We start from the raw sequence: 21,246 nt of genomic DNA, 5'->3' as shown, positions 1-21,246 counted from the left end.
CTTTTTGAATGTTGATTTATTTTGAGAGAGAGCACAAGCAGAGGAGGGGCAGAGAGAGAGGTAGAGAGAGAATCTCTGCACTGTCAGCCCAGAGGCCTATGTGGGGCTTGGTCTCACAAACCGTGAGATCATGAACTGAGCCAAAATCAAGAGTCAAATGCTTAAACAACTGAGCCACCCAGGTGCCGCTGCCCCCCCCCCCCCTCCTCCAGCCCAAAGGTCTCTCTTAAAAGGTGGCAGTAACCTTTCAGAAGTAGTGAGTTGTGTTTGGGTCTCTTGAGTAGCCATTTGCTCCCAGGCAGTCTGCCTGCTCAGCCTGCTGGAGCCCATCGGCACAGTTAAGGATTCTCCAGAGGAACAAATCCTGGGATTGGTTACAAACGTGGGGTGGGTTGGGGCAGGAACAGCAGCCCCCTGCTAGCCACCTAGTCTCCCCATCACCTCACCATCAGTAAGTATATTTGCCACAGCTTTCAGCTTCTGCTTTCAGAAGCTCCTCATGGTCCTGGTTTTATTTTTTTCCCCCCTTGTGCTAAAATCTTAAATTTGTATACTATTTTAAACTTTTTTAAGTGCTTTCATTTTATCTTTCCACGAAGTAATGAAAGCAAGTGGTTACAGAGCTTGCCTGAAGTCATGTGGTTGGTTGATGATGGCAAAGGTAAGGATGGACTCCAAGCCTCTTTCTATTTCCTGGTGCTAATGATCATGTAGTTGGATTCTGGGCCTGGATGAATTAAGTCAACATCTTATACCTACTTTAGATTTAGGTCCCAATTGCCCAAGAAACTGTTGTGAAATAATGTGAAATTAAGAGCCAGCCCCTTGTTCCAGTGCTCTTGATGCTCCTTTGATCTTTTCCCCCCAGCTTTTCCCCTTACTCCTGCATTTGTACAAGCAGCATGAGGAATATGAACCTGGGAGTGTTTAATAAGTTCCTGATAAAACACATCTTGAGGCCCTGATCACACATGTGTTGGCTCCTCTGCTCCTCCCTCTCTTCCTTCCATTTTTATTTAAATTCCAGTTAGTTAAATTTTATTTAAATTCTAGTTAACATACAGTGCAATATTGGTTTCAGGAATAGAATTCAGTGATTTATCACTAACATACAACACCCAGTGCTCATCACAAGTACCCTCCTTAATGCCCATCACACATCTAGCCCATCCCCCCATCAACCCTCAGTTTGTTGTCTATCTTTAAGAGTCTCTCATGGTTTGTTTCCCCTCTCTTTCTCTTTCCCCCCCCTCCCATATGTTCATCTGTTTTGTTTCTTAAATTCCACATAATCCTCATACCCTTTCTAGAGGCTGTCCCTTCACAAAGACAGCTATGACTGTCAGATCTTCCACAGTACGACCAGCTTAGCTGCTGAAGCCACTTCAGTGCATTTCATCTTAGCCTACAATTCAGCCCTAAGCTTGGAGGGGAAGGAGAGAGGCAAAGGCTGTTATATCAGAGAGAACAGATCAGAGGGACACCAGAAACCACATCATAATAAGTTGTTGGTGCTCTCAGTAAATAAGATAATGGACATGTATGCATTTCTAGTAGACTGCTAGACAAAATTAGTAAATGTTAGTCTTCTGTTCCCTCAATAGACCTCACCTGTATGTATGTCAGACTAGTCTTGTACAGAACTTCAGGTTCACTAGAAGTCACCACCCACCCCAACCCCTTCATCAAACCTGTTACTGTGGGATGGAGGGGGTGGGTACCATGGGTGGGTGAGATCTGGCAAATGGCACAGCAAAACAGAGGATTCTTTTTTACCTTGGATATGTTCCAGCTGCTTGCCTTGCCCAGAGGTGGCTCCCTGTGGGCCAGTGGACACAGTGGTCAGGAGCCTCCCCTGGAGCCGGGGCCCCATCCTCAGTATGCGCACACTTAGTGGCCGAAGGCAATGATTAGTCAACCGGAGCTGAACTCGGACTCTGGTGTGAATCTTAATCAGACTCTTCCCCATGGTCGCCCAGGAAAGCAGATACTTCTTCAGTGGAAACCAGCTGATCTCTTCAAGGAAACCAGCCAGGCAGGGGAGATACAGAGGCAAAGGATGGAAAAACAACTAGGGACAAAGGATTTTTGCTGACCCCATGCATGGCAGCTCCTTTACAGTGCCTCCCGTGCTGGAGAGAGGATGTCAGCTCTGGAGACAAAGTAGGCTGAGCTTCAGGGAACGAACAACTCTGAGAGGCTGACATTATCAGTGGACTGGATTCAGTCAGAAGCACTTAGAGCCATAAAAAGTAATGCTTCTCCAGCAATGTGGCTGTTTCCTGGAGGCCTGTGTAAGGGCCCCAGACTTCTCAGAGTCAGGTGTAGAGAGGGCAAAGAACAATCCCACAGGGTATGGAGAATCACATAGTTCCAGAAAATGCAGGATGTGAAGTTATAAAGACATTTGGCTTTGGGTTGGGTGGCTCTGAAGTGTGAGGTGTCAGCTCTGGGGCCGGAAACGGACTGTGTCCCATCCTCCGCTGGGCTGTACACTGTTGGGCCTTCTGTTGCTGAGCCAACCCTTAGGGTGCAGCAGATAAGAGGAACCAACATACCTGAGCATCCTCTCTGGTCAATCCTGTGCTAATAACATGTGGTATCTCAGCATCCCTGAGGGCAGAGTGGAAGGCCAAGCAGTGTGCAGTTATCTTCTTAAGGATCCCAGCTCATTGGAATCATATGGTTTCATTTGTATTGTAGTGTTATATTAATGTTTTTGCAATTTTCCCATTTTATTTTTATTAAAAAAAATTTTTTTTACATTTATTTATTTTTTGAGAGACCTAGAGCACAAGCACGGGAGGGGCAGAGAGAGGGGGGGAGACACAGAATCGGAAGCAGGCTCCAGTCTACGAGCTGTCACCACAGAGCCCGACGGGGCTCGAACTCACAAACCGTGAAATCCTGAGCTGAGCCCAAGTCGGACGCTTAACCGACTGAGCCACCCAGGTGCCCCTGCAATTTTCCCGTTGTTTTAGAGATAGTAAACAAATATTTCCCTCTGGAAAAGGCAAATCATTTCTGTGATATTATGTGCCATATGGAGTATATAGGAAAGACAGTCTCTGATAGACTATGAACCAATTTCAAATGTCCGTAACTTCCTCGGAGTTTGGGTTAGCACCCTTCTTCTGAGGCCCCCATCATGCTGCACTCAGCCCTTCCCTGCCTGGTTGGGTGGACAGTGAGGGTCAGCTTTGTTTGCTGGGTGCTTTAAAGGCAAAATCCCTCTTGAGAGATGGTGTAGCTCAACTCTCTGGGAAATAATCCATTCTTTATTTCCCCAGGCTTGATAATCCCTGACTGATAGAGTAAATTAAATGCTAAAATCATTTTCTTTTCCCCACACCCAAACCAGATGTCCATCTGCCTCTCCTCACTCAGCCTGTTACTGTCATTCCTGCTAGGGCAGTTCTTAGCTGCTTCTGCCTGTGCCCTCCCGAATCTACTGGGTTCCAGGCTGAAGGCCATGACTGGGGATGAAGGCTGTGCTCGTCCACAGGCAGCCTCAGGCGTGGGGTGTAAGCAGCAGTTTGGCTCTGAGTAGCACGTGGGAGCCTGCTGTGCTATAATTTGCCAGGTGTGAAGTTCTAGGAGGCTGAGATTTTGAGGGTGTACCTTGGCCCTAGAAGTCTCTGCTTTAATAGCTTCTTTGGTGGCCTTTTCCTGCTGCATCCTCCCCTGGCATTTTACAAGCAAAGAGGACTATTTCAGATGCTGAAGAGCCTACTGCTGCTGCAGTGGGAGAAGACAGGCAGAGCTGGCTGGGAACTGAGGCAGCCTCATAGCTTGTCTTGGGGGAGCTTGAGGACAGGCTTCCTGCCTTTGAGTTGTTCTGGCAACCCTGCTTTGTGGCTACTACAAATGTATTGTATTCCCACACGGATAGCCTCAGTCTTCCCTTTTCTGGGAACTTGGGTTTTACTGGACATTCTTCCATATGCTGGAGAACAAATGCACGAGGCTCTTCCCTATACCTGCATTAGTGCCAGCTTCCTTCAGAGGGTGACCTTTTGTCTAGAAGGACAGCTGTCCTGACTTTTTGCAGGAGCTTTGGGATGAACCTGGTGGCTTTAGACCTCAGGATGGATGGAAAGAAGGGCCACAAGGAGAGGAGAAAGTTATGTTTCCTCAAAAGAGAAGAAATTCATTCTACTTTCCTTAGATGAACACCTCACAAGAAGAGGGTCAGAGAGAACTGTGCTCCATTCTCCTGCTCAACCTAAGACCAGAGGAAAAGCCAGGAGGCTGTGTCTGATGACAGACCTCAATAACTTCACACCTTGCATAGTGATTATGCTTCGTAGTTCATAAGGCACCCTCCCACATCCACACTGCACTCTAGGGTGGGGGCAACAGGCTCAGAAAAATAACATGGTGAGCTCTGATTTGAATCTCACCTTTTACTTCCTGACCAGGCCTCTTTGCATTATGCTTGCTGCCTGTCCAGTAAATGCTTTAATCTCTATTAAAAAAATTTTATTTTAATGTTTATTTATGAGAGAGAGGGAGACACAGAATCCGAAGCAGGTTCCAGGCTCTGAGCTGTCAGCACAGAGCCTGACATGGGGCTCAAACTCACAGATCGCGAGATCATGACTTGAGCTGAAATTGGACACTTAATCGACTGAGCCACCCAGGCTCCCCAATGCTTTAATCTCTTTCAAGTACTTCCATGTACATCAGCTTCCTCACAACTCAATGGGGACACAAGGAAGGTATCCCTACTTTACAAATAGAACAACTAGGGCACCTGGGTGGCTCAGTCAGTTGAGCGTCCGACTCTTGATTTTGGCTCAGGTCATGATCTCACGGTTCAGGAGTTCAAGTCCCACGTTGGGCTCTGTGCTGAGGGTGTTTAAGATTCTAAGTAAATAAATAAACTTAAAAACAGAACAAAACAAAAATCAAAAAGAACAACTAACATACTCAAATAATTAAGGTACTTGATGTGGTTTCTCAGCCAGGGTTCTCAACCCCTAGACTGTAGTTCTATACCAGATTTAGGTAATGCAAAGTCAGGGACACATAAAATCCTAAACACAAACCCATGATCCTCACAGGGAAGCAGCGGAATGATGTCCTTCCTAACCTACGTGGTTATTTTCATTCATCAGCATTCCCACAGAAAGGGCAAAAAGTCTTCCTTCCCCACCTTCCAGGATAGGTTTGAAGCAAACCTGCTGCTGTTCGCTGCTGCTTGAGATCTGTGGTCCTACAAAAACATCCATCTTTGGGAGTAAAAGCACTCGACTTATACCTATATCCAGCCTGGGGGCAGGTCAGTCAGTGACAATGAGGCCAATATTCTGAGAGTCTCCTAACAATATTAACTACCCAGGGACTAGAGAGTTATCAGCCTTAGCTACTGCAATATGTAGTTCAGTGAAGATACACAGACTTTGTCTCCCTGCGCCTCCCCCCAACCCCACTCCACCCACCGCAGCCTCCTCCAAAGGGAGGGAAGGGTAGAGAGAGGTGAGGCATGTTAGATTTCCTGAGATCACATTAAAGAATTCAGATAGCAAGAGGAGAGCTTTCTACAACTGAAATAGAAGGTGGTAGCAAATACTGGAGTGCTTCAGAACCAAGAGTTTTTCATTTCTTGGTTAACTGCCTCAGTCACCTTGATTGTTTAACCTGTGGAGACTGGTCTGATCTGAAAAACAAGTGAAAAGCCTTTTGATGGAAAGCAATTTCAGAACTGCAAGGAACCTGGCATATGCAACATACATAGCCTCCCAGAGGTCTACCCCAACACTCTCAGATCTAAATCCCCTCTTAGACTACAGCTCAGCAGGGCTGGGCGGGATTACCCTTCACCTGAAACCTAGCTGGTGTTCCCATCCACTACACAAAACCTTCTCCCGTCCATTGGAGAAAAGTGCTGCTGTCTCTGCTGCATTCACGTTTCAAGGTCCCTGAGAGGAACGGGTCCAAGTCAAAACTTGGAGGAACCCTGTGGTCATCTCCAGAGCTTTTGCTCACCTTCCATGATGGAGATGTGAACAGCTCTTCTCCGGGTCCTAGGGACACTGCTCAGCCTTGGGCCATGGGTTATGGAGGGACAGCTGCGGCTGGGAACCATCCCTGCTCTGAGGTTAAATGAAAAGAGAACTGTGTTAATTCAGTGCACACAACAGATGGGATCAGGACTCAGAGTTGAGGAGTAGCTACTAGAATTGCCTGGCTCTGTTAAGTTTGTTTGTTTATTTAAGAAAATCTTAAAACTTTTTTTTTTTTTTTTTGTCTTTAGTCCCTGGATCCCCATCAGAGACACTGCTTCAAACTCATCCACATCCTCATATCCCAGACCCACCTGAACCTTGCTTTAGTGCAGCAGTGGTGCCTCTGGTCTCTGGGCAGGATTGTCAGGGAGTAGAGCCCCAGGACTCCTGAAAATGTGCCTGAAAACCCATATGGCAGCCTCCTCTGACTTCTGACAGAGACCGCTGCTCCAAGGGGTGCCGTGTGAAGGCAGTAATAATGCTCCCAGAGGTCAAGCTGGTTGATGAACCCTAGCTATCCTGGCTAATATTCTTTCTGGATCTTATTAGGTTTAGGAGATATGCATGATGTACAGTTATACCTGAAGCAAGGATCTCAAAACTATTTTAGACCTAGTGAGACAGGACTGTGGGGTGATCCCTGGCTTTCTATAATTGGTTGATTCCAGAAACAAGGCAATCTTGCATTTTGGACATGCCCTCCGTGGTCTATGGCCACTTTTAGGATTTGGGAGGACACAGAGAAGTATCCAGGAAGGTGGTACTGGGTACTGTGCCCTCCCTCGTTCTTCATCAAGGCTCAGGGATACCAGGGTTAGACTGTTCCCCATGCTTTTAATGTTTATTTATTTTTGAGAGAGAGAGCAGGGCAGGGGCAGAGAGAGAGGGAGACACAGAATCTGAAGCAAGTTCCATGCTCGGAGGTGTCAGCACAGAGGCCGATGCGAGGCTCAAACTCACGAACTGTGAGATCGTGACCTGAGCCGAAGTCGGACACTTAACCGACTGAGCCACGCAGGTGCCTAGACTGTTCCCCATGCTTTTAGCTAAGATGGGGAACTTTCCTATCGTGTTCTCCTTTCCCTTTTGTGAGCCATTGTGCCCAGAATGGTCATAGTACTGGAACTGCTGCCTTTTTGGAGATTCTGAGATCTGAACTGCAACTTGTTTTGGGGGGAAGTCCCTGGCAGCCTACCTGTGTATTTCTGGTGGCTCCCGTTTGATCTTTGCACTCGACTCCATTACTTCCTTTGCAACTCGGCCACTATAAATAGTATAATAAAACAAACAGAAAGGGATTAGACGGTGTTCCAGCACTGGGCTCCTGTCTAAGATTTCAGATACTTTGGATGAACTGGGCAATGGCCATTTTGGCCTAGTCCTTCCCAATGTTTAGGTCACTGAAAAAGGCTGGCTTGCTAGGTTAAGTTCTTACATGTCCTGATAGCTTAGCTTAGAGAACTATCTCTGGAGTCTTTGGTATCTTCTATTTTCATTTAGAAATCATTGCTCATTGTCCAGCATGTTCCAGAAATATTGCAAAAAAAAAAAATCTTTAGACAGACATGAAAAGAATCACTGGTACAGTTCTTATTTCACTGCTGTTGTGAGGGCAGAAGAAGATATATATTTTAAACCCTGCAGACAAACTGTGGCAGGGAAGGAAAGAAATAGTCAAAGGGTTAGGAGACAAGGAGAATTGGATAGAAACCTCAGGCTTTTTTGGAGGTTCCCAGTTCCTTTGTTCTCAAGGATAAGGACCACTGAGCCACTGTTCTCCAGAGAGGGGTCTAAAAATAGGTCCATAACAGTTACTTACTGTCACTATTTACCTGTATCGAAACCGGCTCCCTTTAAAGAATAAATTGCTGCTGGACACTGTGCGGACTTGGCTTGACTTCTCCAGCCTGCAGCAAGGCAAAGTCCAGTGTGACAGATGGCCTGCAACTGCTTCATGGGCTAAGGCAGCGTATTCCCAGCTCCTTCCAAAGGCTACTTGAGGAAACTCTTCAGGAAAAGGACCTTCACAGTCTGGCTTGTCTCTGACTCTCCTTTAGGACCTGAGGGTTTGCTCACAGCCTCAGTGCTGGGGACAGTCATGTTGAAACCCATTTTCATGTCAGGAGAGCGAGGGCTCCCCAAGAGTGCTTCATGGGGTTGGCCAGGGGGACTGAGAATAAATGTTAGGGGTGATGGCCTGGGGAATAATAGAATGCTGCCTGTCAAATCCCAGGCCACTTGTTAGCAGTATGACCTTGGGCAAATTTCTTTTTCTTCCTTAGTTTTAGTTTTATCTACAGAATGACAGAGCTGAGACTACTTGACCTCAGGAGTCCCTTCCAGTCCTAGTATTTGATGATTCCATGTCTGGGTAATTGTGGGCAGAGGAGAGAGTAGGGGCTGTCCTCCCTATTCCATTTCCCTCTTGGAGAGTCCTAAAGTAGGTTATCATAGTAAAGACTCTAAGAAGTCCTGAAATGGACAAACTAGCTTAACTTTAATACAAGTTCGATCTTTTATTTGAACTTGGAATCATCCCTCTTCTCCCAGAATACCTATTAATATCACTTTCAAGGCTGTGGACAGCTGGTGTGGAGACTCTGGAAGACCATGGGCATTGTAAAATATCCTCTTAGGTGACTTCTTTGATCCCAGATGGCCCTCTCACCCTTAGATAAAGGAAGCTGAGCAGAGCTGCCCAGAGTGAGGCCTCCCAACCCAACTGACTCAGCTTACAACATGCCCTGAGGTGCCTGTAGTGCTGATCTAGCCAGGAACTGATCTGGGTCTGAAGCCTCTGTCATGAGCAGGCAGTCAGTATGTAGGGAGTTGTCCCCAAAATCCATGAATAGCAGTTCCTGGGAGACCATGTGCACCTGTCTCAGGGCTCTGTGAGGCTGTAAGCCTACTTGCCCTCCTGCCTGAACATGTCCTTGAGTCTGACCCGGCTTCTTTCAAAGCACTGGCCAAAGGCAGTGCCAGGGATTTGTGTGTAAAACGTGCTCAGAGTGATGCCAAAGTGGCTGCTGCTAAGACTTGGCATAATTGGGGATCTGACCCAGGCTAGAGGCTTTTAACACTTACTAGAGAACATCAAGTAATCAGTAGAAATATGAAAAACAGCTTCAGTTTCCAGTGTGGGTCTTGGTAGGGCTAGTTAAGTGTGGGGATTTGTTAATAGAAGGACTCAAACTGAGTTTGGTCACAGGTTCAGAAGCACAGTTCTGTTCCCATGACACAAACAGAAAAACAAAGGTCTCCAAAAATGGTGCTGACATGTTTTTTTGGCTTCTCTCAGACAGCCATGGACTGAACAGGAGGGAAATTTGACCATGTGGCAGCCTTTTCTGAGTGTCCTCTTCTTTAAATGAAAGAAGCCGACTCAGATTATAATTCAGGCTGCCCATTCAGTTCATCCCTGATTCTGGTATCAAATGCATAGAAACTATTAAGCAATTCAGAAAGCCTGCCCAAGAAACAGCCTCTGGAGCTGTGGCCCTAGATGAGGAAGGCCCAGTTCTGCCAGCCCACACCCCGTAGCAGCCAGCAGGCAGCAATGCCTTTCCCTGGGGAGGAGGATGGTGCCCCTCTAGCTCAGAGCAGTTCTCTCTTCAGGGTCCTGGAGGTTACTGGAGGGAGAACTATGGCTTGTCAGAGGCAGAATATACCACAAACTTTGTCTTATGTTTTCCTGATTAAGATCTAGCTTATTAAATCATAAATCATTGCATTCTATTTTAAAAACAAGACCAAGGGTTTTAGTGAAACAATTATCTGCCATCACCCCAGTTTCTCAATGGGCTATTTATTTGTTCCCTAATGCCTTTATAACCACTTTCTTAAAGAAAATAGCACAGAAACCTCATATACTTTACAAATCCTGTGATAATAAAAATTCTTGCTTTTGCCCCAAAGCTGACTTTTCACTAACAGATAAGTCCTTGCCATTCTTCCAGCTACCCCACTCAGGCTCCTGGGCACTTGTTCTGTCACTGGCACTACCTCTGGCAGTGGCACACTGGGAAGGTCCGGCATCAACCCCAGCTCAGCACTAGGGCACCCACTGGGGAGCAAGCCCCAGAGTTTCCCCAAGGCTTAGGGAATTGCCTGGGCTGCACCTGCTGCTCCTTCATGAAGCGTTGTACTCTGGGCCTTCTATGGCTCTGAATGGCTCTGCAGGGCCAACCTGATTCAAGTCAGGTACCCGTGAGCTATTTTTGGCCCAAGTTTTGCCCTGAAAAGACCCCTCACTGCTTTGCCACTGGGAGCTGTGCAAGGACATCAGAAGGTAGATCCCTCGGGTATCTCTGCTGAAACACATTCCTTAACCTCAGCTCTATCCATCCTGGGAGTACAGACATCCAGAAAGGGGTCTGTTTTATTAAGGAGGGCCAGCCTTGTCATCTTATGTCTCCTTTCTCAGTGTTTCTCAAATTTTCCTGCCCATCATTGTTTCTCAAATTTTCCTGCCCATCATTCCTCTAAAAAGTAGCTTTTATGACTCTGGCTCTGATAAAGATAGTCCCCATCACATGTGTCCACTCACTTGTAGAAGGCTTGGTTCTCGATTCCACATTTCCAAAGGTGCTTGCATGCTTCTGGAGTTGGAGCAAAATATGTGAGAATAATTTTCTTTTCCTACAAAAAAATCCCACATAGAAACAGCTGAGCGCAGGTGGAGAAGCGAAGGATGAAGTAGGCCAGGACCCTGAACCCTGGGCTGTCTGAGGGCTCCCCAGGACTTCAGGAAGAGGTTTCAGATAGGGGAAGGGACTTCCTGGCAGCTGGCCAGTTGGACGAGAAGGCCTGCAGGACCCACTGGGCAGAGCTCAGTTCAGTGACTAAGTTCACACTGGGCAGGTCCAATCACAATAAGCCTCAGCTGCCACAGACTCAAAACCAAGAGAGCCCTCACCAGAGAAAGTGCTCCTGTCGTCTGCATTTTCTACTTCCTTTTAAAAAGTTGTTATCTTGGAATGCTCCTATAGAAGCAAAAGAATCTTTCACTGTCTGCATTTCTCGGAGGTATGGAACCTCCGGGTGTCACTAGCATCCCTGAGGAAGTCCTGGGCTCCAGGGCCTGGCCATTTCTCCATCCCTCACCTCCAGGTCTCTGCTTCTCATTCAGGTGGCTTAGTTCTAACCTGGATATGCCACTTTGGTTGAGCCCTGGCCATTAGAAACCACCCAGTGCCCCAGCCCTCCCTGAAGAGAAAGAAGCCAGCACTCACCTCTTTCTGACTTACGTATAAATAGAAAGTCTTTCCTTCAAATTTCAGCTTGGTCACCTCATTCCTACAAGCACAAAGAGAACACCTGTCACCTTGTCGTGGGCTGCTTGTTCACAGCTAAGTCTCGTAGATGCACAGCCCACCCTGACTGGAAGGGGCTCCAGGCACAGACACAGTTTTAGCCAAAATTAGAACTGAAACAAGACAGCAGCGCAGTGGCTTTAGAGAACAGTTGCTGAAACAGTTCAATCCACAGTTTTCTGGTCAATCACACCATAATAATAGGGTGATAGGAGGATTTCGGGCTCATCAACAGTGGCTGTAAAAGGGAAATGTTTGTATGGGAAGTAAGTCTAGGTTGAGAGGTCCCGGGCCATTTCAGGATTTGGTTCATAATGCAGGGGCATTATCTGGATGGGACTGTCAAATGTAAGATGCCACAGGTAGCTGATGAGGCCAAAGTTCAAGATACAGCAAATAATGAAAAACAATGCAACCAGGTTCTGAGGGAGTTGAGTCTTTCAGGTGACTGTGCCACTGGATGGAAAATGCAGTTTAATGCAAACAAATGTCAAACGATCTCAGGGAGGGGGGCAGGGCAACATACCAAAGAGAGAGAACAGATTACATGGAACAGTCATGCAGCGTACTGACCAGGAAAGGGGCTTAGGGGTTTTTGTAGAAAAATCCTTGAAGCCACCAGCCCAGTGAATGGCTGCAGTAAAAGAGGCAAACAGGATACTGGGGTACGTCACCCGCGGGACAGACACAAATCAGAAGAAGTGACATGGTTACTGTACATGGCACAGCTTAGACCTCACCTTCACATACTGCTCTCAGCCTTGGTTACATTTACAAAAAGGAAAAATGACGGGGGTCTTAGGCGGATGTCCCTGAGAGCCAGATAACTAGGCCTTAGCATCGATCACTCCTTACTTCTCTTCCATTTGCCTGACATAGCTGCCCTTTGGAGCCTGAAGGCCCTCCCATCTCACTGGGGGGTGGAGTCCTTATTTTTGTACCCAACTGGGACCCCCAAGAAGGTCTGATCAGGCCTATCTGTCTCCACTTCATTTCTTCCTCTTTGTAATTTCTAGGGAGATTTCCTCAATATCTTAGGAAGTAGCAGAAAGGTAGTGAGAACCATGTACCCAATTTACTACTGGCCAAAACTGAGGGGACAGAGGAAGGTCACTTGTTTCCTGGAAATCATGGGTGGGTAAGTATGAGAGCTCACAACTCTGACTACCAGTTCTGAGCTAATACAAGCACATGGTATACCTTCCTTGTTTGATTTCCCTCCCAATCAATCAGTCACCCTCATACACATACAGAATACAATAAATATCAGTTGATTAATATGGAAAGGAACACACCGATCATCCAGGCTTCAACAAACAAGATAGGAAAGTGGGAGAGTTTCTATTGGAAGTGAAGTTGGGTTTTACATCTATTATTTTAAAATTGAGACACAATGAAAAGCAGACTTCTTGAAGAAGTGTGATATGAGAGAAGCCACAGAATGAAAAGTTTGTGGAAGAATCAGGTGAGCATCAGGGCTTCTGGATGGGGAAGGATACTTTAGGGACTCGAGGTCCCTGAACAGGTGTGTCCTACTTGTTTCTAGCTACACATGCCTCCTACCAGGGACCTCATGACACAGGTGGCCTGGTCAGAGTGTGGGCCAGGATCTGGGCCATCTAAGGAACATCAGACAACCCAGCTATATCTAGGAAGCAAGGGTTCCTCACTGGGAGAGCGGTGCCCTGACCCTACTCATTGTCTTTTTGTGAAAAGTATTTTGTTGGACAGCAGACCCCAAATCCTCACCATTGTCACCCAGAGAGCACAGTGAGTGGGCCAACTTCAGAAGGCCCAGCAAACAGATGCGTTGTTTACTCAGTGCAGCAAACTGCCTTGTGAAGTGGCTGTTTTCCTGGGGGAATGGGACCTGGGTGGTCATGTCTGGCAGTGGGGGGTGGGGGGGCAGTTTCACTAGCACTCTGGTTGATGATCAAATTACCATTGTGCACAAGAGCAATGGGGTTGGAAAGGTGGTGTTTGTCCACAAGCTTGGTGGGGAGCTCAAGAGGACACAAGAAGATAGACACCTTGCAGCAAACCCCAGTAGAGAGCTCGCCAGGAAGCAGCTTTGTCCTCAGATTCCCCATCAGCTCTTCTGGAGAAGGCAAAGGAATGAAGACCGGAGCAAGCTTCCCCAGCTGAGCTCTGTTGGGTAAGGTAAGCCATTTGTTCAAGCCCATGGGAGGAGTTGTCCAGCTTAGACTCGGCAGTCTAAGGCCAAAAAGGTACAGAAATCACAGGGGCTTAGTACAACATACAGCATGTTCTGATGAGGCTGAAAGATGTTTGCATGGTCCAGAAAAGGAGCCTCCAGGAAAGCCAAATATCCATCAACAAGCCAGTCTGTGCTGCATCGGCTCCCAGATCCATTTAGAATAGACCCTGAACTCACAGGGTGGAGAGGAAGCAGTTCAGAGTAGCTTCAGCTGAGGTAGTGGCTCTTAGCTGCTAGAAATGGGAGTGGAGGAAGGGAGAGGGGAGCAAGGGTGGGGATGTGACTCCTGGAGGCTGAAGACACCTACGGCCTAAAGAGGGACAGAAGGGAGATAGAGCAGCATCCATGCTTGTGCAGGCAGTGCCCAAAGTGGGGCTTGGCCCACGGAGGGTGCAGGATAACTTCTATCTGCCCCAGGGGTGAGCCCCTCCTTCTTTAGGCCAGTGGGTAAGGAAGTAAGCACCCATGCGGATGCAATGGCCCTCATTGGGGGACAGTCCCAAGGACTTTGCTTCCCTAACATTGGCTGCAGCCCCAGGTCTTTCATCTTACCTAGAAATCACCCTCCACACTCTTTGTCTCTCTGGAGAGACTGTTGGCTCTCAGGAACACCCCTTTGGAAGAACAGGATCCCTAGGCAGAGACCACTACCTCGATCAGTTATCATTATGGACACAAGGCTTTGGAGAGGGCTCAGAACCATAACTGCCCAATCACAGACAAAGGACGTGGGAACCATAGCCCTCCCCATTTGGTGACGTATAAAAAGCCCGTTTTGGAAATGAAGATACTCACCATTTAATGAAGTGGACCCTCTTGTTTCCTTGCAGAACGACAAACCCAAAAGGAGTGAAGGCCAGAAATGCAGCATTTCCTGACACATCCTGCAACACAGAAAGACCTCTCATCAGGATGACATAGGCATGTAGGTGAAAGGGTGAGAAACGCAGTTGTTCGTCAGTGATACAGGGTTAATGCTTGGGAGTAGGTCACAGAGGGAGGAGCACTTGGATATAACAGGCAAGCTACTCACCTTCCCTAAGCCTCAGTGCCCTTAAATGTAAGTTGTAACTAATCTTAGAAGGCTGCTGTGAATATCCAAAGAGAATGGCAAGCCCTCACACATTGTAAAATGGTGCAGTCACTTCGGAAAGCAGTTAACTTCTTCAAATTGTTAAAAAGAGTTGTTATACGGCCCAGCAGTTCCACTCCTAGGTACCCAAGAAAACTGAAGACACACATTCACACAGAAACCTGGATGTAAATGCTCATGGTAGGATTATTCGTAACAGCCAAAAAGTGGAAACAATCTAAATGTCTATCCGTCAACTGATAAATGAGTGAAAATGTGGTGTATACATATAGTGGGATATTACTCAGCAGCAAGAGGGACGCAGTACTGATACCTGCTATAATGTGGATGAATCTCGAAAACATCGGGCTAGGTGAAAGAAGCCAGGCACAAAAGATCACATGTTGTAGGATTCCATGTGTATGAAATGTACAGAATATGTACATCCACAGGGACAAAAGATTACTGGTTGCCAGGGCTGTGGGGAAGGGGAGATACATAGGGAGCGACAGCTAATAGATACAGGTTTCTTTTTTGGGGAGATGAAAATGTTTTAAAGTTCGTGGTGGTAATTGCATAACTCTGTTACTAAAACTAAAACTACTGCATTACACACTTTAAAAGGATGAGTTTTACCATATGTGAGTTATATCTCAAAAAAGCTGTTGAGAGACAGAGAGAGAATGAATGGCGGTTATTATTACAATGGCCCTACACACTGGGCTCCCTCACACAGTTTAGCTAATGAAAAGATATGAAGCAAGCAGCTATGGGGAATAGCCACGGTCAATCCTGTGGTGCCTGAACCATCAGAGGCCTCCTGACCACTGGTCACTATCAGTTTGTACTGGTTACTCTCAGTTTGTAAATACCAGGCTTGAGGTTCTGCCGAGCCAAGAGGGGAGAAGCTGTACGTCATGGCTGTCTTACATGGGAAATGAGCGCCATGAGGGCCAGGCTGGCATGGGGCACAGAAAGCAGGTTGATGGATTGTGCTCTCTCTGAGGAACTTTCTTTGCGATAGGGACCTGAGGGGAGAAACTGCTCTGTCAGTGTGTGAATGTGCTCAAGTGGCCAGAAAATTATGCCAGGATGTTGGTCAAACGTGCATGTAGGACATTTGTCTGAGCCATAGCTCATATGGTGCAATAGGGTCAGGCACCTAGTATGAGGCATCCAAGTGGGGGCTGTGGCTGTCAGGCTTTCCTAGTTTTTCCCACTTTGAAGTTTTGGCTTCTTGGCATACATACTCAGTCTGATCAGGTCTAAGAATAAAAAGCGGGCCTGGGCAGGGCCCCATGAGCCTTGACCCAAAGAAGAAATGCAGTTTTGTCTTAAAACTCTTTAGAGTCAGGTTCTGGTATGAACATCTGGGCCCAGGGAATAAATTAAGTATATGTTTTGCAAACATTTCCACTTAATGTATTGTTAGTATTGTCCTTTCCTCAGGATCTACTGTGACCCTGACATTTGGCTGCAAGCACAATGTCCTTCAACCCAGGGGCAACAGCAAAAAGCTGTTTAAAAATAACCTGAATGGAGATACTGTGAAGCCACAGGGCTGGTTTTCCTCCTGCCTGTCATCAGTCCTTGGTGGTGGTTATTAATACCTGAGTGCCAGCACTGCACAAAAACATGGTCCCTGGCCAGGGCACCCATGCTAACCCAGCAGGTTTGCCTATGTTGGATACATCTGCCCACTGTGCAGGCAGGACCCAACGAAGTCCAGGAAAAAAGACAGAGACTTGAGAGGGTGGAAGCCTTGCCTTATTCATAATCATAGGACAGGCTCCAGGAAATATTTATCAGATGAATATGTAAGACAAGGAGGTGGGCCAGAGGGGCTGGGGGTAGGGGAGTACACATGTGAGCAAAAACAGGAGAGGAAGGCACAGGTGCAGTGGAGGTAGGGAGGGCAATTTACAGTGTCTTACAGTGTCTAGGAAAGGCCTAGAAAGAATGGGTGGAAGGATGGAAAGAAAGGGTCAGGTCAGCAGAGGGCTGTGGGTGGCTAGAAATAATGGGTAAGGAATAGGGAGGGGAAAGGCTTCCACCTGCTTCTTGCACTCCTGAACCACGCGGGTAACAGGGCAGAGGAGCACCTGTGCCGTGACCATAGCGTCACGGGTCCTGTGTCAGGCCACGCAGACCCAGGCTCTGGCTCGGCCCCTCACTGCCTGTCCCTTCATTTCTCCATGTTTCACATTCCTCATTGTAAAATTAGGGTTGAGAACACTATCTACGTCTTAGGTTGTGCTTAGTAGGCACTCAGTACATGCTAGGGGCCGTGTTGTTAATACGAGTTTGTTGCACTTAATACAAAATCTTTTTTTTTTTTTTATGTAGTATTTTACTATTTTTCCTGACACTGATGGATTTAATTTTTGCTAGTTAGGAAATGAGGGTGTGGGAAGTTGAGGCAGAAAGAGAGAAGTCACTCAATGTTGGGGGCCCATGGAGAAGGGGGATTTGGGTGATCCATTTGGGATTTGGGGTAAAAGTGAAGCAGGCAGAAGAGGAAGGAGACAAGCTGTGACAGATTCCTGAGGGTCGTCCCAGTGACGGGCCTCTCTGGCCATAGCACAGAGAGGGTCCTCCCACAAGCTGGGAAGAACTGGCCAGGCTGTCTGTTGGCACTGTCCATCTGAACCGTCCAGACACCTCAGGGCTGGCCTCTGGGTGAAGGCAGGTGTTGGAGTTAAAGGAGGAAAAGCCACTCCTGACCAGACTGACTGATTCAGAACAGGGAGCAAACTGAGAATAAACCTCAATCAGATGCCACATCATTCCAGTAAGTAATAATAGCACCTTGAGCAATCCCAATCCAGTCTCTCACATGGAGAGATCAGTTTTTCAAACTGCTTCCAATGCAATGTTGTGGATGAGGGCTGCTGCAAAGCTGGGCACCTGTGTGTCTACAGGGGCCAGGGCAGCTGGAAGGTTTGCTTCTTATCTGTGGCATGTGAGGAGCAGGACCTGGAATTACAGAGAAAAGCCTCACATCTGTACCAGCACAAAAACACAAACAGGTAGCCACGTAGACACCTTCTGCAGAGCCTTCCCAGTTTCTTCCACTAACATGTTATTCTCATAAGCCTGCCCATGGGATTTGTGTGCAAAGGACAAGTTATATGACAAGAAGAGAAGGAAATGAAGACGAGGAGAGATGTGACACAGAAAGTGGTAACCTGTTCCTCAGATCTTCCGTGTTATCAAGTTGGAGGCTATCTTTCCTCTTTGTTCCCTTCCCATCCCAACGAGATCAGGACCCACAGGACTGAACATTAATGGATCCAAAAGGTGGAATAAAAACTTGCGTCTTGACAGCCACACAGCAGATATTGCCAGCCCCATTGTACATCAGATAATGGTCTAAAGTATTTGGTTCACTTCTACAGTTGTGAGGTACGAGATTCATTTTCAGTTTTTCATCCTTGTAGAAAGAGCTTCATTCTTGGCTTAGGAATTTAGCCCAGCTGCTTATTTGCTCTGTGACTTAACTTCTCTGAGACTCAATTTCCTCATTTCTCAAATGAGGGCCATAATACATACTTTAAGAAATACTGCTTCTTTCTGATTTTAGGGTGATGGCCTAAATAACTTATTGCCAAAACATGGCCAACAGTGGTTTTTCTTGGAGGGGCTGGATTTGCAAAGAGTCCTTTCACATGTTCAAGTAGAAACCACCATGAAACTCGACATGCATCAGTTCGATGTCGTCAAAGGCTCACCCTAAGATGATAGCTCTGCCCAGAAAAGGATTTTTGGAAATCACAGCAACTGACTGGTTCTGGGAAGTAGGGACATCTGGCCACCTTTGCCCAGTCCGCATGGGTTCCACCTCGGGATACAACGAAGCAGCCTTCTGTCTACTGCTGCCCTGGAGGACATCCTGGGTATGCCAGAGTCAGAACCAGGGCATTCTTTCGAGATCATCCAATCCCCTCTCTGGAGTATGACTTAAACTAATTCGATATGGGTAGATGAAACCTCTATTTTAAAAACCTCAGGGAAGAAGATTCCACATGGTCTTCCACACACGCCCATCCCTGAAAGCTTATAGCTAGGAACCTTATGTTAAATCACTCATGAAAATCACCCAGTTTTAGTATACTTAAACATGGTCCCAAGAAACTACATAGAATGGAAATTAGGAGGCAGCCCTTTAAGAGCCTTGGCATCACCCCATGAAAGATCAGAAATGGAAATCTTGGCATATACTTGCCATGTAAGTGGCTCTAGTCAAGTTCTTCATCTCAGCAGTAAGCCCACCATTCTCTGTACAGTGCAGCCAAGAGGGGCCCACTGGGGGATGAGGGTTAGTCATCACCAATCCTTCTTTCGTCTGTTTCTCTGAGGTCAGAGGCAACTTGTCAAGATGGGGAAGGGGGTTTATTTAGAGAGGAGTCTAGGTGGCTGATTATGAAATTAATGATCCTATTTAAGGTCAGAGGAATGAAGCTGTAATTTTATTTGTATGGTTGCTCTAACCTAGATCCTGCTGAAATAAATTTTCTCCTGGTCTGTACAGGACCGAGATAAAGTCACTTGGTGAACTTACGTTAAATTTTTCTACGGTGATTTCAGTAGTGTCGTAGGTCCTCTACCAGAGTTGGTAGTGAGTCCTGCTTTGTTCCTAAATAAATGCCATCTCCCCAGAAGGAAGACCAGGAATGGTAACTGAAAAAGCACAGCACTGAGGTGTTCAGACAGCCCTGGGTTCGAGTTCGAGTACTGCCCTTACTAGTAACTCTGGACATGTTAGTTGGTCCCTCATAGTCTCAGTGTTCTTATCTTGAGGACAAGAACATCTTCTTGGCAGTATCGTTATAAAGATGAAATGAGATCGTATATGTAAGTGCCTGGCATCTGCAGGCTCTCAGTAGATGGCACCTTCATGACTCATGATAAGGCTGGGTACAGGCTGGGTGTCTGTGATGGGTCTGGCTGCTATATAAACCTCAAGAGGGTAAGAAGCCACAGTCTGGGCCTACAGGAGATCCAGGGCAAACAACCAGTCCCAGGGGCTCCAGGAAGGAGCAAGATGGTAGCTCCTGAGGTTGGAGAGGTATCAGAGCTGGAACAAATGCAGCACTGGGCTGCCAGGGGTTTGCTCCAGTCTCCTGCTCTAGGCTGTAGGCTTGGTCTTCTGGGGGCTCCTGTCAGGAGGAGATGGGGTCTGAGGGGAGATGCAGAGAGCTCAGGACAGCGTGTGCAAGTTCAGAGCCTGGGTATTACTGTAAGCCATCCCGCTGCTGGAGCCCTCTGCCTGTCCCACCCAGAGTCGGTAGGATCTTGTCTTCCCGGTCCCAGGGCCAGACAAGGACACTTTGGGCAGAAAGAAACCATCAGTGTGGACAGGAAGAACAGCAGCTTCTTAATCAGTCCAGGAGAATAGAGCCCAGCTGAAGCCTTGTTCTACTCTCATTTAATTATCAAAACGATTCCTCTTCTTCTGTCCTCCCTAGGGCTGTGTGCCCCAGATTCCCTGGGCCCAGTAATTGCCTCTCTGTTAATAGAAATCATCGGTATTTATTACACTGAGTGCTCCAGCTTATTTCAGCTCTCCTTGTAGCAACATTAAGGCGAGTGCCTAGTAGCATATCACCAAAGTAACCCTACTTAATGACAAGAGTAAAGGCTCCTGAACCGTCCTTGCTCAGCAGGCCTAAGGAAAGCATGAGCTGCAGTTCAGTAGAGACAAGCTGAGGGACCCTGTGTGGGGTCTGCAGCAGGGTCCTGGCTCTGGGTGAGCAAGAAGTATAGGGCCTGGGAACCAGGGATTGGAAGCCCAGTGCAATGATCGTGCCCACCATCTCCCCAGGGGGAGTCTCCTGGGGGCTTCTGTTCCTCCTAGATATATAACAACAGGGAAGTGACTTGAGTTCAAATTCTTGCTCTACTGCTCAGGGCCTTGTAAATTGTCTCCTGGAGCTTTTGTCTTCTTACTTATAAGCCAGGAAGAGTAAGATCCACCTCCCAGGGCTGACAGGATTAAATGAGAAAATAACGTGAAAGGATTCCAGGGGGTCTGCCATGGAAAGCATGCCACAAATGTTTCTTCCCTCCTTCCTTCTTTGAGTTGATGCTGTGGGGATGGAATGATGTGAGGGACTGGGCCTCACACAGTGCCTGGCATTAATAGGGGTTCCTTCCTGCAGCCTCTTCAGCCTCTGTGTCCAATAATGGGCAAACTCATCACAGATGGGGCTGAGCCAGGAGCCCCACAGTCCTAGGGTGCACATGGACTTGGGCTGGACACCAGGCTGGCTGCCACTGTAGCTTCCAGACCCACTTAGGCACATAGGTGGAGAATCCCACCCACCTCTGCTCAGTTGTACTCAGGTTCACTGTCTACCATCTATCTGCCCACTCTGCTGTCAGATGTCAGCCTCACCCAGGGACTCATCTCTGAAAAGGTGGGTGCCCTGTGTGGCCTCAAGGGGCCCAGGCAGGTTTGGAGGTGACCTGGCACCTTATGATAAAGATAGCTGTCTCTAGGCAGCTATGGCTTTTAAGGTCCTGAAGTGACTCAGCAGTTCATGGAGCACAGTCACTGAGTACCTGCTGTGTACCTTCACACAGGTGAGGAAAGCAAGGCTCAGAGAAGCCTGTGAGGGCCTCAGAAAGCAA

General features: G+C 47.3%; 1 protein-coding gene across 3 annotated transcripts in view; it reads right to left on the bottom strand.

Annotated features, from left to right (window-relative positions):
• FRMD5 (FERM domain containing 5) overlaps positions 1 to 21,246 on the bottom strand; it is a 46,451-nt gene that overhangs the window by 5,057 nt on the left and 20,148 nt on the right. For all 3 annotated transcript variants that reach the window (XM_015537403.2, XM_015537402.2, XM_015537400.2), the window contains exons 7-12: positions 14,337 to 14,425; positions 11,243 to 11,306; positions 10,558 to 10,649; positions 7,844 to 7,918; positions 7,207 to 7,275; positions 5,992 to 6,098 (exon numbers count right to left, since the gene is read on the bottom strand). In XM_015537403.2, the coding sequence (XP_015392889.1) occupies positions 5,992 to 6,098; positions 7,207 to 7,275; positions 7,844 to 7,918; positions 10,558 to 10,649; positions 11,243 to 11,306; positions 14,337 to 14,425 (496 nt within the window). The remainder of the gene's footprint in view (positions 1 to 5,991; positions 6,099 to 7,206; positions 7,276 to 7,843; positions 7,919 to 10,557; positions 10,650 to 11,242; positions 11,307 to 14,336; positions 14,426 to 21,246) is intronic.

This window comes from Panthera tigris, chromosome B3, assembly GCF_018350195.1.
Source record: "Panthera tigris isolate Pti1 chromosome B3, P.tigris_Pti1_mat1.1, whole genome shotgun sequence".
NCBI classification, from domain to species: Eukaryota; Metazoa; Chordata; class Mammalia; order Carnivora; family Felidae; genus Panthera; species Panthera tigris.
This window is presented reverse-complemented; position numbering and strand designations above follow the sequence as displayed.